The sequence below is a fragment of the Gossypium arboreum genome, chromosome 10 (assembly GCF_025698485.1).
Source record: "Gossypium arboreum isolate Shixiya-1 chromosome 10, ASM2569848v2, whole genome shotgun sequence".
Lineage (NCBI taxonomy): Eukaryota > Viridiplantae > Streptophyta > Magnoliopsida > Malvales > Malvaceae > Gossypium > Gossypium arboreum.
In genome coordinates, this window is record NC_069079.1 from 78749159 (window position 1) to 78765471 (window position 16313).

Below are 16313 nucleotides of genomic sequence, written 5' to 3' on the forward strand. Positions count from 1 at the left end.
CCCTAGTTCGGCGACGGATATCGGTTAGGAATGTTACATTTATTTGTATTAGAGTTGCAATTTAGTCGATTCTTGGACTAAACGTAGCGTGTATGAGTCTAGCTATACATGTAATTATATAACCTGTGATAGTGTGATATCTCCTGACCGTTTTAAAATATGTTTTCTTATAACAATGACATCCAATCGAGCTGACTCTGATGAAGTTGAGAGTAACGCTTAAGCTTCCGTTCATGGAGTGGCATCGAGCGATACAAGACCTATACTTGAGGGTCGAGGAGAAAAGGCTAAGGAAATTCTAATTCTTAATAAAACTTTTATCTTTCTCTGCTCGTATAATCCTAAGTTAAACAAAAGAGTTTTAAATACTCAGTGTAACTTTTAGTTTAGTTAAATTAAAGAGTTTTAAATATTTATTTTATTGTTTTTATCTTAAATTTGAAAGGAGTCCAACAACACCTTATAATAATGATATTGTAGCTAAAAAAGAATGAGTGTTGTAGGATGAGACAATTTCAAGATCCCACTAACGCCACTTTGTTACAGCTATATCTCTATTGAATCGCATTTTTTTATATGTGGTGGCAGCTTAGAGTGCTTGACCGCGCCTCAAATTCTTCCAAAAAATATATATAATAATTAAATACCAAAGCTCGCCTCACTGTAGCCCAATTTTCTCCTGTAAAATTGTTTGTTGCGGCGGCCGCTCATTTAGTAGTAAAAATTTGGCCTTCGAATTCCCTATAGTTACCTGAGTTGCCACTGTGTGGATTTGTGGCGACGGTTGGATGGAGGCTGGGGTAACGACGACGGCGACTACAACAGAGTCGTTCAGTTCGATACTTGATAAACCCCTCAGCCAACTAACCGAAGAAGACATTTCTCAACTCACTCGCGAAGACTGTCGCAAATTCCTCAAAGAAAAAGGTGCTTTTGATTTTTTTTTTTGATCTTCTTTTACTTCTGCTTTTTCCCTTTCTTGGTCTCCGTATTTTCTTAACCGTATCCAGAATACTGGGAAACATGGAGGGACAGCCAAAAAAAAAAAATTGTAATATGTAAACATTGACACGTGACGTTACAGGAATGCGTAGGCCGTCATGGAACAAGTCGCAGGCGATCCAGCAAGTGATTTCGTTCAAGGCGTTGTTGGAAAGCAACGAAGATTCCGGCGCCGGAGCTCGCCGGAAAATCCTTGTTTGTCCACCACCATCACATTTTCCTCCGCAAAATGCGGTGGCGCGTCTTATTTCACTCTTATTTCTTCTTAAGCCACTTTTCTGGGTTCTGTTTGCTTCATTTTGTTATTTGGATAAATGGATAATGATCTTGGAATGCTCTGTTTAGGTCGCTTCAAATTCTGGTGAGTCAGTAAAAGAAGCAGTCTTTGGAGAAGAAGAAAGCCTGTACGGCCAAAAAGATCTTTCTTTGAAAGCTGCCCCGGTCGTGCAGATGAATTGTCAGGGCGGTGACACGGATGACAAGACTCATTCGCCTAGGTTTAATTTCAATTTCCTATTACTACGAATTGTGGTTTTATCTAATTCCTTTTGTTATTGATGGACTTGGATATATAATCAATTTATTAATTTATATCTTTTAAACAGTGATGCAATGCTAATTGGGTTTTCAAAAGGAATGATATTGATGGACTCTCTCTAATATTTCTTTCAGTTTAGGATAGTTCATCTTTGATGTGAAGCACTGTGCTATTATCTTTACCTTCCGTTGATCTATGGAAATTGCATTGACCTATAGAATGTTAAGTGGTGAGAGTTTGGCTTTGTACATTGAGTGGATATTGCTCTAACGCGGATAATATAGTCAAGGCAAACAGTTAACAACTTGCTTGTTTGATATATATGCAAATATATTATATTTCTATTTGTGAATAGGTGTGCTAATTGTGTTCAATTTAGATTTACAGTGAAAACTTATAGTTGTATACTCTTGTTTGTTTTCTTCAGTTTAGGCTCTCCACGGGAGTATTCAAAATTGCCTGGCAGAAGTCAATATGAAACAAATGAGCTGGGTGGGCAAATGACAATTTTTTACTGTGGAAAGATCAATGTGTACGATAGTGTACCACTTGCTAAGGTAATGAAGCTTCCTCTTTCTGTGGATATATACCTGGAGAACAATAATGGCATGTTGGCCTTCTTCCAATGTATCCAAATATGGGTTTGCAGGCACGAGCAATCATGCACCTGGCAGCTTCTCCTATTGATTTTCCTCAGGGCAATCTTTGTAATCAAAATGGTGCCTTTAGTTCCTTTCTGGGTCATGTACAAGAAGCCGAAGCCAAAAATGACCTTATTTCATCTATTGCTTTGAGCTTGAATTCTCATACCATGCACACTGGTTAGTGTCTTCAAATGTATAAATGAATTGCTCTATTTGGCTATTGCGATTATCAAACATCTATGCTGCAATTGAACTGTAGCAGCATTTAAGTTAATGGAAAAGAGAACACAGACATTGGTTGTTACTGATGTTTGGACTGGATTGCCATTTCTTTTTGCACTTGAAACATATGTCTTTGTTATCTTTATAGAAGGAAACTAACGTTTCATCTCTTTTTAATAATTTCCACTAGGCATGCTTTTTGTAGGTTGTATAACTTCCTTTCAATCGTATATGTATTAAGAGATCATATATGTATTAAGAGCTAGATGCTGTGTATAAGTGTTTTAGATATACTAAACAGAAAATAGACTATTAGCATGACAGTGGCACATGAATGCCGAGATTTAGTTAATTCCAATAACATTTCCTGGTTGACAGTTTTCCCTTCTTTATTTTTCTTTTTAATTTTTAATCTTATTGCTGAATTTAGTAACTTGTTGACAATTTAGTGGTTGTGATTACAATTTGCCTTCACAGAGAAGATGACAGAATATCAGCAGCAGTTTAGTAGGGGAAAAACAAACATTAGTCGTGATTCTGGTATGGTATTTTCTTTTCTTCATTTATTGTTCTGATTTAGTGTTCTATAATATGCAAATGCTTCATAACTTTTGTTTCTTAGTGTAAAAATTCTCTACATAAATAATAGAAATGGAGTTTTGAATTTCATTGGCAATATTTTGCAGCCAAATGATAGGGTCTAGACGAGCAGTCCATTATCATGATATTATAATTAATTCAAATGTGGAGAGATTGCCAAGGAGATAAAACTCTATGTTTTTATCTACCATAAACTTTACCTATTGGCTGAGCTATTATATACTTGGTTATAGATAAAACTTGAGAAGAATGCACATGTCCAAAGATTTGCTACCAAGATACATAGAGACTGATCCTAACTTATATGTCATCATGAAAAAGCTTAGTTCTGTTGTTCTAGAGTTTAGTTCCCACCTTTTTATTTATGCAACATGTAAAATAAAGTTCTTGATCATGTTAGTTTTTTTCGGTAAATAAACTCTAGAAAAGCATATCCAAATGGCTCCTCGAAAATGTCAGCGCCTTGGGGTCTTCATGATACTTTATTGATGATTGGGCCATTGAGAAAGTAAAAATTATTTTTTACTGCTTGATAATATACCATTATTGGCTCTTTATTTCCTGTTGTAACACTTGTTGCTCGGTCTAAAGATGTAGATGGACAGGTGAGCAGAAAAGTATCATTGCAGCGATATCTTGAAAAGCGAAAAGACAGGTATCTATACCAGCTAAGATATCGTTTGCTGAATTTACTTGTAATCTCAATTTACAAACCAGCAGAGCTATATCATTTTGCACAATTTGGTATCTGAATAAAAAGAAAAAAAATTACAATTAAGTATCCAAAATTTACTTCCGTCACTTGCTAGTCTATGACTATAAATGTTTTAAAGACATGCTAGTTTTTTGAACAGTATAAAAATGCGAGACATGGTAATTTTATTCGTTAGAAATGTCATGTCAGCATTTTTAAAATATTTTATTTTAAAAATGATTTTTTTATCTTAGTTTCACTCTTTTGAATTAGAAAACATAACAAATTTAATTTCTATTTTGGATTAAACTATTTTAATTCTTTGAATTTTTGAAAAGAAAATTAAAAGAGGAGAATCAGGAAAAAAGAAGGAATTAGAGAGAGAGAGAGAGAGAGAGAGAGAGAGAGAGAGAGAGAGAGAAGGGGAGAGAAGGGGAAAGGGTGCTGGCCAGCCCAAGGTATTCTTGCCCTCTATCTTCCTCATTTTTCTCTTCCGCTTTTCTTCCCCAGCCTGCCGCCAATCTTGTTATCTCGAAGCAGACCCATGGCAGATTGGTCCTTTCTCTCTTTTTTTCCCTAGAATTTTTATTGATTTTATAATTCTAAGTTTTTAGCTTATTATTTTGAAATTTGAAAAATAGTTTGTTGACCTTGAAATGCTGATATGGCATTGATTTTGGCAGACGACCTTCTATTATTAGACCTACGTTGGCATTATGTAATGATGTTAGCCACTTGAGTAACTTGACAGAGATACACATTTGGGTACTTAACTGAGAATTTTTTTTCTTTAGGTCCCAAATCACAAAAGGGGTATACTTCAACCACCTATTCATGTATTAACCCTTAGAATATATTTCTGGATTACATGTATTAACCCTTAGAATATATTTTTGGATTATTCTTCTGTTAGGGGAAGATTCTTTAAAGGCAGGAAAAATGCAGGACAAACTTTGTCTAGCTCGGAGATGTACCTGAACCATCTGATAAGAGCTAACTACTTAAATGGACAAACAAATCGGAGCAGAACAAGTTCTCCACCACAGTCTGGAATGCCACATGCATTTTATAGCTCAGCTGACAACCAAGAGCTTGTGAATTTTTCTGTAGATCTCAATGATGAAGGTAAGTTTTGAAGTAATCTTTACATTTTTGTATGATGTAAAGATGCTACGTAGTTTGCAGTCACACCTAGTACTGCACTATACTTGATGTTTAATCATATAATCGTGTAAATGTCTGGTTCTTGTAAAAATTGTGGCTGAAGGATGCCCATATTAACACACGCACACACACACGCACACGCACACAGACATATATTATATTGTATAGTTGCTGTGGGGCAGTTTTGATGATCTTTTTTCAAACAAAAACAAAAAAGGTTTTGACTCTCTGTCTGGGCAAATAGATGAGCCACGTTTCTGAAGAATAATCCAATAATTTTGCAAGTGTTAAAATTCTGTTAGATTTTAAGTTACAACCGGCTATACCATAGTTTATTTTGGGGTTCTATTTGGGGTATGTCTCTAACATATTTCTTTGATTTGGATAATGTTTATATCTTCTAATTGCTCATTAATTATTCACATAGTTACTCTCCAGTTAGCCTTTAGAGTATGGGCGGAAGAATCTTACTGTGGTATGATTTCCATGCAGGTGGTCAAGAACATTGAAATTCAGTCTTTTATGCATCAAAAGTACATTCATTGGGATTTGAGTGAAGAGATGCGTTCTTTAGGTGCATTACCCACAGCGGACGTAGGAGAGGAAAAAGTAACTGGAGAGGGCCTTTGACATGCCTGCATATGTATATAAATATATAAATAATATTTATATATCATGATTTGGCTTGTATGGGTCGAGTTCCTTACTCGGACAGACTCTTGTTTTGAGTGGTATGATGAAGTTGCACAATTTTCTGATCAAATTTCGCAAAGCTGAGCGACTGTGTTCGGGAATTTCTTGTTTCTGATATTAGGATCTCTACGTCTTTGCTTTGAGGTATAGGGAGCCACATGTAGCGGCAAGCAATGCTTTCCTTTGCTTTAACCTTGATATGTAAATTTTGTACTAATTATAGCTTATTGGGGCGGGTGAACTAGCTCTTTTCCTATCAAGGGGTTTATATGTATCGTGTTTATTACCTTCAATTCACTTCTACTTGGCTATGCCCAAATGATTCCTTGTAAAAACTTTTTTTTTTTGAACTTCCCAATTCATTTTCTTTTTTAAACAATAGCATAAATATAAATAAAATAAAAACTATTAAATGTCTCAAAGTCTCAAACACTAATACTACGGTAGTGTTAATTAATAACTATATATGAAGGTTGAGCACATGCGATATTTTGTGTTATTTTTTTTGAGGGATCTTGTGTTAATTTTTGAAAGCTATGTATGAAGGTTGATTCTTGAATACTCATACAGTATGTTGTGTTAATCTATAACTACTTAAGATTTTGTTTTTCTGAAAGCTATATATGAAGGTTGAATCTTGAATCCCGGGGATTCGATAGTTTAATTGTTAAATATTTATGTATTTCCGTCTTACTTTGTTCAGTAGTGAAGGAGAAAATGACTTCACGCTAATGGCTTCATGAAAAGTTGGCATTAGGTTTGTAAGAAATTAACAGGGTATATTAGTTGCTCCACGTGTTATTTGTCTATTTGTCTGAGCTCTTTTTCTCGGGGTATTGTGATTATGTTTGATTTTATATGAAAACATTGATGGTGTGATTGTTTCATGAAAAATGTTTATTCAATTTAATAATTTCATGTTATTTTCATTTTGAAGAGCTTACTCCAACGATTTTTAATCACATTTTCTTATTGTACAAATGATACTTTAATGTCAAATTTTTCTTCATATACATTGTTAGAATTAAATGACCCGAATCCTTATTTAAATAAAATACAGTGATAACATAAAATACAAGTAAAATCCATATAGAACTACACTTCTTTTATTTTATTTTAGAATTAAAGCTTATTAAACTCTATCTATTTTATTTTGATTAGAATAAGGTGTTTCAATCTTACTAGAATATAGCTTTACAAGCCTATAAATAGACATAGTCTATTCCTCTTGTAATTATTTGAATTCTCCTCTGCCCGTGGTTTTTTTTCCCGAAAGGGTTTCCACGTAAAATATGTGTTATTTTATTTTATTTTATTTTCACAAATTGGTATCAGAGCTTCTGGGTAATTCATCTCGATCACGGTAATAGCGTATTTGAAGTATGAAATTTCGTTGTTGGATCGCAACACCAGATTTGCGTTTTGGCAAAGATGCAAGCAGTTCTTGTGCAGATGGATCTGGAGGATGCCCTGCTAGGGATAGATAAGATGCCTTCGACATTAACAGATGAAGAGAAGAAGCGTAAGGATCGAAAGGCATTAACACAATTACATCTGCATTTGTCCAACGAAATTTTGCAGGATGTGATGAAGGAGAATACCACCGCTACATTATGGAAGAGGCTGGAACAAATATGTATGCCGAAAACTCTAACAAGCAAGTTGCATATGAAGCAGCATCTTTATGCTCATCGTTTGGAGGAAGGTGCATCTGTACACGAACACTTAACAGTGTTTAAAGAAATTCTCTCAAATTTGGAGGCCATGGAGGTTTAGTATGATAAGGAAGATTTAGGGTTGATTCTACTTTGTTCGTTGGCCCATCTTATTCAACCTTTAGAGACACGATTTTATATAGCCGCGAGTCTCTCACAGTTGATGAGATTTATGATTCTTTGACCTCGTATGATAAGATGAAGCATCTTATGGTTAAACACGACTCTTAAGGAGAGGGTCTCATTGTTTGTGGGAGACAAGATCGGAATGCTGATGATGATTGTGGAAGGATATAGGAACAGAATCCTCGCGATAAATCTAAGGGTAGATCGAAGTCTTCAAACAGAGGTAAAACTTGTAACTTCTGCAAGAAGAAAGGGCACATTAAATCTGAGAGCTATAAGCTATAGAACAAGATTAAAAGAGAGGATGCGAATCAAAAGTGAAAACAACCAAAAAATTTTGATGAAGCTGATTTTGTAGAAGACTACAGCGATGGTGATCTTCTAGTCGCTTCTGTCAACAATTCTAAAGTGAGCGAGGAGTGGATACTTGATTTAGGCTACACCTTCCACATGAGTCCAAATCAGGATTGGTTTACAACTTACGAAACAGTGTCTGAAGGTGTTGTTTTGATAGGAAATAATACTTCATGTAAAATTGTAGGTGTTGGACCAATTAAAGTTAAGATGTTTGATAGAGTTGTCAGAGCACTTAGTGACGTATGACATGTTCCAGAATTGAAGAGAAATTTAATTTTGTTGAGTACTCTTGATTCAAAAGGGTACAGATACACAGCTAAAAATGGAGTTTTAAAGATTTCCAAAGGTTTCCTTATTGTGATGAAAGGACAGAGAAAGACTACCAAGTTATATATTTTGCAATGTTCTACTGTTACTGGTGATGCAGCTGTCGCTTCCTCTTCCTTGTTAGATGCTGATATTACTAAACTTTAGCATATGCGCCTAGGGCATATGAGTGAGAATGGCATGGTAAAATTGAGCAAAAGAGGACTTTTTGATAGGTAAGGAATTTGCAAACTGAAGTTCTTTGAGCACTGTGTTTTTGGGAAGCAAAAGAGAGTTCGATTCACCAGACGAATCCATAACATGAAAGGAATGTTAGAGTATATTCATTCTGATCTGTGGGGGCCATCTAGAGTGCCTTCAAGAGGTGGAACTAAATATATGCTAACTTTTATTGATGATTTTTCTACGCAAGTTTAGGCGTTCTTCCTTAAGCAAAAAAGCGATGTGCTTTCTGCATTTAAGTCTTGGAAAATTATGATTGAAAAACAAATGGGAAAACAAATAAAATACCTCTGCATAGATAATGGTTGTAACATCCAAAAATAGGGCCTAAACAGAATAGTGGTTGTGAAACCACGAATTCGAGATAGAAAAGTTTATTCTGATTAATTTATATAATTTACCTAGTGATTAGATGCATGTGTTAGAGTATCGATGAAAAAAATTATAGATAGCATGCTTAATTTACCTACTAGAGCTTAATTGCAAAAGTTGATAAATATGAGTTTTAGATTCTAAAGGATTAAATTGAAGAGTATAATTGAAGTAGAGGTCCCTAAATGGTAATTAGACCATTAGGTTTTCATGGAAAAAAATGGACATACATAGATAAAAATAACTAAAGTTTTAACGAAGGGTATTTTAGTCATTTGGTAATTAAAAGATTAAAAAAGGGAAAAAGATGGCAAATTGTGCCCATCTTCTTCATTAGGCTGAAATTTCAAGGGTTTTTCATAGCTAGGGTTTTTTCAAGCTTCCAAGCTTCATAGTAAGTGATTCCAAGCCCCGTTTTTAATGTTTTTTACGTTTTTGAAGTCCCGGTGACTTAATTTAGCTTATTCTAGCAATAATTTAACCTAGGGTTCATATTTAGAAAAATATCCATAGGTGAAATGTGTTTATTTTGATGTTTTATGGTAGAATATGAAGCTTGAAATTATGTTAAACGACTTGAGCTAAGCGATTTTAAGCGAAAACGAGTAAAACGACATAATCGATAAAAATACCTAATGGTCATAAGTACATGTTAGAGTGGGAATTTGATGTTTTTGTAGGTAAATAAATGATTAGCATGTCATAAAACATAAGAATTAGGGATAAAGTTTCATTTCCGAGCCTTAGGGAAAAAGTGTAAATATGCAAAAGTTTAGGGGTAAAATTGTAATTTTTCCAAAGTTAGAGTTAAGGACTGTTTTGATAAATGTGAATATTAAATAAGTTAAAGTTGCTATTATAGATCAAGAAGAATGAAATTCGAGGTTAGACAGAGGAAGGAAAAATGTTGAGGACTAAATCAAAATATTTGATCGTATTTTGTATCGAGGTAAGTTTGCGATAAATAAATGCAGTGTTTTATTATTTATAATTAATGATGTTATTTTTCAACATTTATATATCTATTTTGTAAATTTATTCCATGATGATTCAAGTAAGAATTGACAGAGAAATGATACTTAAAAGTTTCGGTTGAAGCTTAGGAATATGTAGGATACAAATGTTATGACATTAGGGTTTAAGGATACAAAGTAAGACCATGCCAAGGCATGGCATTGGTAAGTTTTACAAGGCAAGGAAATCATGTAAGACCATGTCAAGACATGGCATTGATAAACTACTATAAGGCAAACATCCCATGTAAGACCATGCCAGGGCATGACAATGGTGAGTTCATAAGGCAAGGATACCACGTAAGACCATGTCAAGACATGGCAATGGTAAGTTTAAAAAGGAAAGGTACCCGTGTATCCTTAGATTCCAAATGGTTCAAAGAAATATTTAAAGGGTGTACCAAAGGGACGGTAAGATAAGTCCATGTTCGAAAGGTTCAGGTTATCTTGATAATTCATTTAGAATGTTGTTATTTATTTACATGCAAACTTACTAAGCTTTACGCTTACTCCCTTTCTTTTCTATCCTTTTTATAGTATCGCAAAGCCAACTTGGAAAATCTTAAGGACGTTGGAGATCGCCTCACACTATCAACGAGCTATCTCGGTATTTTGTGACTAGAAATACTTTAAGTTATGGCATGTATAGGGACTTGGCTATTCTGTGTGTATGTCCTTATGATATGATTAAAGAATGGCATGTGAATACTTGGTAATGATTAGCTTATGATATAGCTAAATAAGAACATGTTTTGGTATTATGTATGCCTAAATGAGGTTTGATGCAAAGAAATTATGAAGGAGTAAGAGTTGGCCATGGAATAGTTAGGAAACAACAACAGCGATGTGGATTTGAAAAATCACTAAAAATTGTAGAAATGGAATTAAATGGGGAATGAGATATAGAATTAAATATTATTGAGTCTATTTTCTTAAAAAAGAAAAAGAGCAAGCAAAGGAAGTCTATATTATGAGATATTTAAATTTTTATAAGACTGGTTCAGAGTGACTTTGTGATCCCCTGTTCCAACTTTATAAAATCACTAGAAATTGTACAAAAAGAATTATAAGTCATAGTTTATATTTCTAGATTACCTAGTGAGTCTATTTGCATTATAAATAAACAGAAACTTTTATGAATTTTTTATAATGAGATAATTAATTTTTAGTGAAGAGAGGTCAGGTCTGCTGAACTGCAAAATAGGGGAACCTTTAATGAATAAAATGTACAAATTGGCCAAACTAAAAATTCTGGAAAAATTATGGTAAGAGGATATATGAGTCTGGTTTCAGGGAAAGTTTACGGATTTAAATTTTGTATTTTTTAACTTGAATTATAATTAATTTAGTGACTATTACGCAGATGGACAGTTTTATTATAAATAGTGAAAGAAATTGTTTTGATTTATGTAAGTAATTGGAAAATTTTTTAATGCTCTAGGTTTGGTCCCGAACCGTACCAATTGCATGTTTTAGGGTCTCGAAGGCCCTTTTTAGGGATTTATTGGATGGATGCGAGCGAATAAATTTTTAAAAAAATTTATGCCCTGAACAAGTAAGATAAGTCTGGTAACGCCTCATGCTCGACTCCGGCGACGGTCTCGGGTATGGGGTGTTACGTTTATTGGTATCAGAGCAAGAGTTTAGTCGGTTCTTGGAATATTCAGTACGAGTAAGAGTCTAGCTATACATGCCATACTTATATTTTGATAGTGTGACGACTCCCGACCATTTTAAAATTTTTTTCTTTTATAGTTATGGATCCCGAACGAGTTAGTGCAAATGATGTAGAAAGTAACGCGCCCTCTCCCACAAAAGGGACAGTGCCACCAGATAGTAGTGAAAGGTCCGTTATAGCTAGTCAGAGAGGAGGGGCTCGAGAAGCCTTCTTCCAAGCTATGAATGAATGGTTTGTTGACTTCGTTCGTACGAATCTGGCCGTTAGAACTCCACCCCCTCATGATCCTCAGACTACCCATGTAGTGTAACACCCCGAACCCGAGACCGTCGCCGGAGTCGAACACGAGGTGTTAACAGACTTCAACCCACTTATTGAGAGTTTCCAGACAAGCTGCCAATCTGTGTACTAGTCGCTCCAAAATTCATAACTTGAGTTTTACAACTCGAAAATCAGTTTTGCAATTTTTCCCTGAAACTAGACTCATATTTCCATCTACATATTTTTTTCTAGAATTTTTGGTCAAGCCAATTAGTACAGTTTATTAGTTAAAGTCTCCCCTGTTGCAGGGATCGACTATACTGACCTTTTTGCATTACGAATTGGATATCTCCCTGTACAGGGCTTCAATACTGATGCAGTTTGTTTCTATAGAAACTAGACTCAGAGAGGAATCTACACATATATGGCATGACTCCTAATTATCTCTGGTTAGTTTACAATGATTTTCCAAAGTTGGGACAGGGGATCCAGAAACCGTTCTGGCCCTGTTTCACAAGAACTTTAATATCTGTTAACTTATAACTCATATGACCATTTCGTTTCTTTTATATAAAAGTAGATTCATCAAGGTACATTTACATAATTTATTTACTATTTAATACCATTCCTACTATTTTTAGTGATTTTTCAATCTCACGTTACTGCTGCTGCCAGCACCTGTCACTAAAGCAACTATGCCTATTTCATGATTTCCCTTTGATCTAACTAGTGATTCATCATACATGTCACAAATCATGATCATGACTAGCCATACCAGAGGCTAATCAGTATCCAACATCTCCCTACTACACTATTTCCATAACATGCATTTTAACACCAAAATAATCAACCATGGCATAAGGCATGGAAATCAATTACCAAGACTTGTGACTTAACATTTGAGAACTAAATCCAACCGAGCATTTATGCCATTTTGCATGGCTAAAAGTTTACATACCAAAGTTCAACAAAGCATATTAGCCTATACATGCCAAAATGTTCTCCTAAACCGACTACACAAAAAAATACCAAAAGTTGCTAGCGGTGTGATGACTCCAATGACGATCACGAGCACGCAAAAAGGACGAGTCCGAGAAACCTAAAATGGCGACAAGTAAACACCGGGTGAGTATATAACTCAGTAAGCCATAAGCATTATATTGCCGTTTAGTAATAATATACCATAAAAGAAAATAATTAGTGCGGGATTAAAATCCTCCATCCACACCCCAAACGGCACTATAATTCTTTAGGCATTTCGGTTTAGTCACATACCAAGCCCTACTTGATATTTCATACATTACGCCATATGACATTGCATGCATTTATTTTCGAGCATAATCACCACATAGATCAAGACTTACCAAACCAAAATTCCAAATATAAATAAAATGTCCATTCCTCATGAGCTCAAGGTGTTTACTCGCATCGCTGTCCATGATTGACTCGGTAAGGCCGCACATAGAACATGTACGTTTATTAGAGGATGTGCAATAAGCCCGCACACTTAGTGCTTAATAGTCGAACTCGCACACTTAGTGCTATATAATCAAACTTGCACACTTAGTGCTGTATAATTTGAACCCGCACACTTAGTGCCAATTTGTGATTATAAATGTTTACACCCGCACACTTAGTGCGAAACCGATCATTCAATACATCTCACCTCTTTTCTTTCAATTCAATATTTTATCACCACATACATACATGTATATATATATTCTACCATTCCATTCAGCATCATTACTTGGACATTACGACCCTTTAAATTAGTACAAAATAAGTGCTTAATGACTTACCTTATATCGGATGAAATGATTCCCAATCTACTACTCGATTATCTTTGCTTTGCCTTTGCTTGGTTCTCCTCTTTGATGTCTTGATCTAAAATGAATACATTTAGTAGTTTAATCTTCTTGCTGGATTTTTATGTGTATAACTTAATGGTTTTCACCCCATTTCACAACTATCTTTGTTCAAAATATCAAAATCTCAACCAACATTTGTTTAATGCTTCAAGTCGAATGCATGGTCACCATTAAGCTAATCTAGTCTCAAGTATTTTAATCCTAACATACAACATCATGAATCAACTCAACCTTATAAGCCAATATTACTCCTACAACCGATTGTAAGGAGTTAACAAAGAAAATATATTTTTACAAACATATACACCCATATGGCCGATTTTACCAAATCAAATTTAACCTTACTTATCTCAAATTTTCATTTCATACTATCATCCCCATGACATAGCAAGGTTTTGAATCATGGACTAATTAGAACTAAAACTAACAACTAAGAACATGCATGAATCTCATGGCACCATATTAAACATACCTTAATCTAACTACAAGGATGGCCAACCTATTCCAAACCAACCATGAGCAAGGACCCCTTTCTTCTCCCTTGAGATTTTCGGCCAAAAGGATGAAAAAAAAAGATGAACAAAGCTTTTTTTTTTTTGTTTTCTTTCTCACTTGCACGGCAATGGGGAGGGAGGGAAAGCCTTCACACACACTTTTTTTTTATTACTCATGCACCTTATTTTATTTATTTCAACATAAAACACTCACCCAACATGTTTCATGACATGTCTTGCCCATGCTTCCTTGTCATGGCCGGCCACTAGCACTTGGGGGATTTTGACATGCAAGTCCTCCTTTTGACTACATGTACTATTAGGTCCTTATAGATTAGCGTATCATTTTCAAAAGTGACATACAAGTCCTACTAACTGAATTCACATGCAATCGACTAAATCGAAGCTTGAAATTTTCACACATTCAGTAAATACATATTCTAGACAATAAATATTACGTTCAAACATTTTGGTGACTCGGTTTAGTGGTCCCAAAACCACTTCCGACTAGGGTCAATTTTGGGCTGTCACAACTCTCCCCACTTAAGGAATTTTGTCCCGAAAATCTTACCGTAAAGCAGTTTGGGTAACGCTCTTTCATAGAATTCTCGGGTTCCCAAGTAGCTTCTTCCATCCGTGTTTGAGCCATAACACTTTTACTAACGGAACCCTTTTGTTTCGCAACTCCTTCACTTCACGAGCTAGGATACTGAATCGGTTCTTCTTCATAACTCATATCGGCTTGAATTTCAATCTCGGAGGGTTTATTACATGTGAAGGATCGGATCGGTAACGTCAAGCATCGAAACATGGAAAACGTTGTGGATCCTTTCGAGTTCGGGGTAAAAGCAACCTATACGCTCTTCGGGCCGACTCGTTCGGAGATCTCATATGGCCCAATGAATCTCGGACTCAATTTGCCCTTACGGCCAAATCGAGTATCTTTTCGGTGATACCTTAAGAAACACTTTGTCTCCCACGATACTCAATATCTCTTCGTTTTAAATCCGCGTACGACTTTTGACGATTCGAAGCAGCCTTCAAACTTTCACGAATTACTCGAACTTTTTGCTCAACATCTCTAATCAAATCCACCCCGAAAATTTTGCTTTCACCGAGCTCAGTCCAAAACAATGGTGTACGGCATTTACGACCATACAAAGCCTCGTAAGGCGCCATCTTAATGCTTGACTGAAAACTATTGTTGTAAGCGAATTCAATCAAGGGTAAATACCGTTCCCATGAACCATTAAACTCGAGGATGCAACATCTCAACATATCCTCAAGTATCTCAATTATCCGCTCGGATTGACCATCGGTTTGGGGATGAAAAGCGGTGCTAAAATACAGCTTGGTACCCAAAGCTTCTTGCAATTTCTTCCAAAATCGTGAGGTGAATCTCGGATCTCGTCGACACAATAGAAATCGGTACCCGTGTAATCTCACAATCGAGAAACATACAATTCAGCTAGCTTATCCAATGAAAAATCCGTGCGTCGGGGATAAAGTGAGCCGACTTAGTCAATCTATCAACGACGACCCAAATTGCATCTTTCTTGCTTGCCGACATCGGCAAGCCGGATACAAAATCCATCGTGACTCGTTCCCATTTCCATTCGGTATCATGATTGGTGAAGCAAACCCGTGGGCACTTGATGTTCCGCCTTTACTTGCGACATACTAAGCACTTGAAACAAAGTTGGAAATGTCTCGTTTCATACCATGCCACCAAAAGCGGTGTCTCGGTCGTTGTACATTTTCGTACTCCCGGGTGGATTGACATTCGACTCTTGTGAGCCTCGTTCAAAATCATCGAAACAAGTTCGAATTCCTTGGAATACATAATCGACCCTTGAACGTCAAGCAATCATGGTCGTCAATCTGAAATTCGATTCCTTGTTGAACACACTCATCCCGTTTTGCAACCAACTCATCGTCGACTTTACGAGCTTCACGAATTTGACGTATCAATAATGGTTTGGCTTTCAATTCAGCTACTAACACATTGTCGGGTAGAAACGGACAAGTGTACATTCATCGCTTCATAGCGCAAATAGTGATTTACGACTTAAGGCATCCGCAACCACATTAGCCTTTCCCGGTGATAGTCAATGACCAACTCAATCCTTTAACAGCTCGAGCCAACGTCTTTGTCGCAGATTTAAGTCTCTTTGAGTCATCAAATATTTGAGACTTTTGTGATCCGAATACACATGGCACTTCTCACCAAATAAGTAATGTCGCCATATCTTTAAAGCGAATACGATGGCGACCAATTCGAGATCATGGGTCGGATAATTTTTCTCATGTGGCTTTAATTGTC

At 35.8% G+C, this 16313-nt stretch overlaps 1 protein-coding gene across 4 annotated transcripts; it reads left to right on the forward strand.

The window, feature by feature from the left end:
- The first annotated feature begins 464 nt into the window (after nucleotides 1-464).
- On the forward strand, nucleotides 465-5979 carry LOC108474429 (protein TIFY 4B-like). Of its 4 annotated transcripts, none has more exons than XM_017776342.2 (9): nucleotides 465-927; nucleotides 1085-1239; nucleotides 1348-1499; nucleotides 1968-2097; nucleotides 2190-2361; nucleotides 2884-2946; nucleotides 3598-3661; nucleotides 4614-4825; nucleotides 5357-5979. In XM_017776342.2, the coding sequence occupies exons 1-9, from the start codon at nucleotides 789-791 to the stop codon at nucleotides 5371-5373; spliced, it is 1104 nt and encodes a 367-aa protein (XP_017631831.1). In that variant the 5' UTR covers nucleotides 465-788; the 3' UTR covers nucleotides 5374-5979. The 4 variants fall into 4 exon arrangements, with proteins under 4 accessions (XP_017631831.1, XP_017631832.1, XP_017631833.1 ...); XM_017776343.2 differs by having other exon boundaries at nucleotides 1085-1236; XM_017776344.2 differs by having other exon boundaries at nucleotides 1085-1197.
- Nucleotides 5980-16313: the final 10334 nt, after the last annotated feature.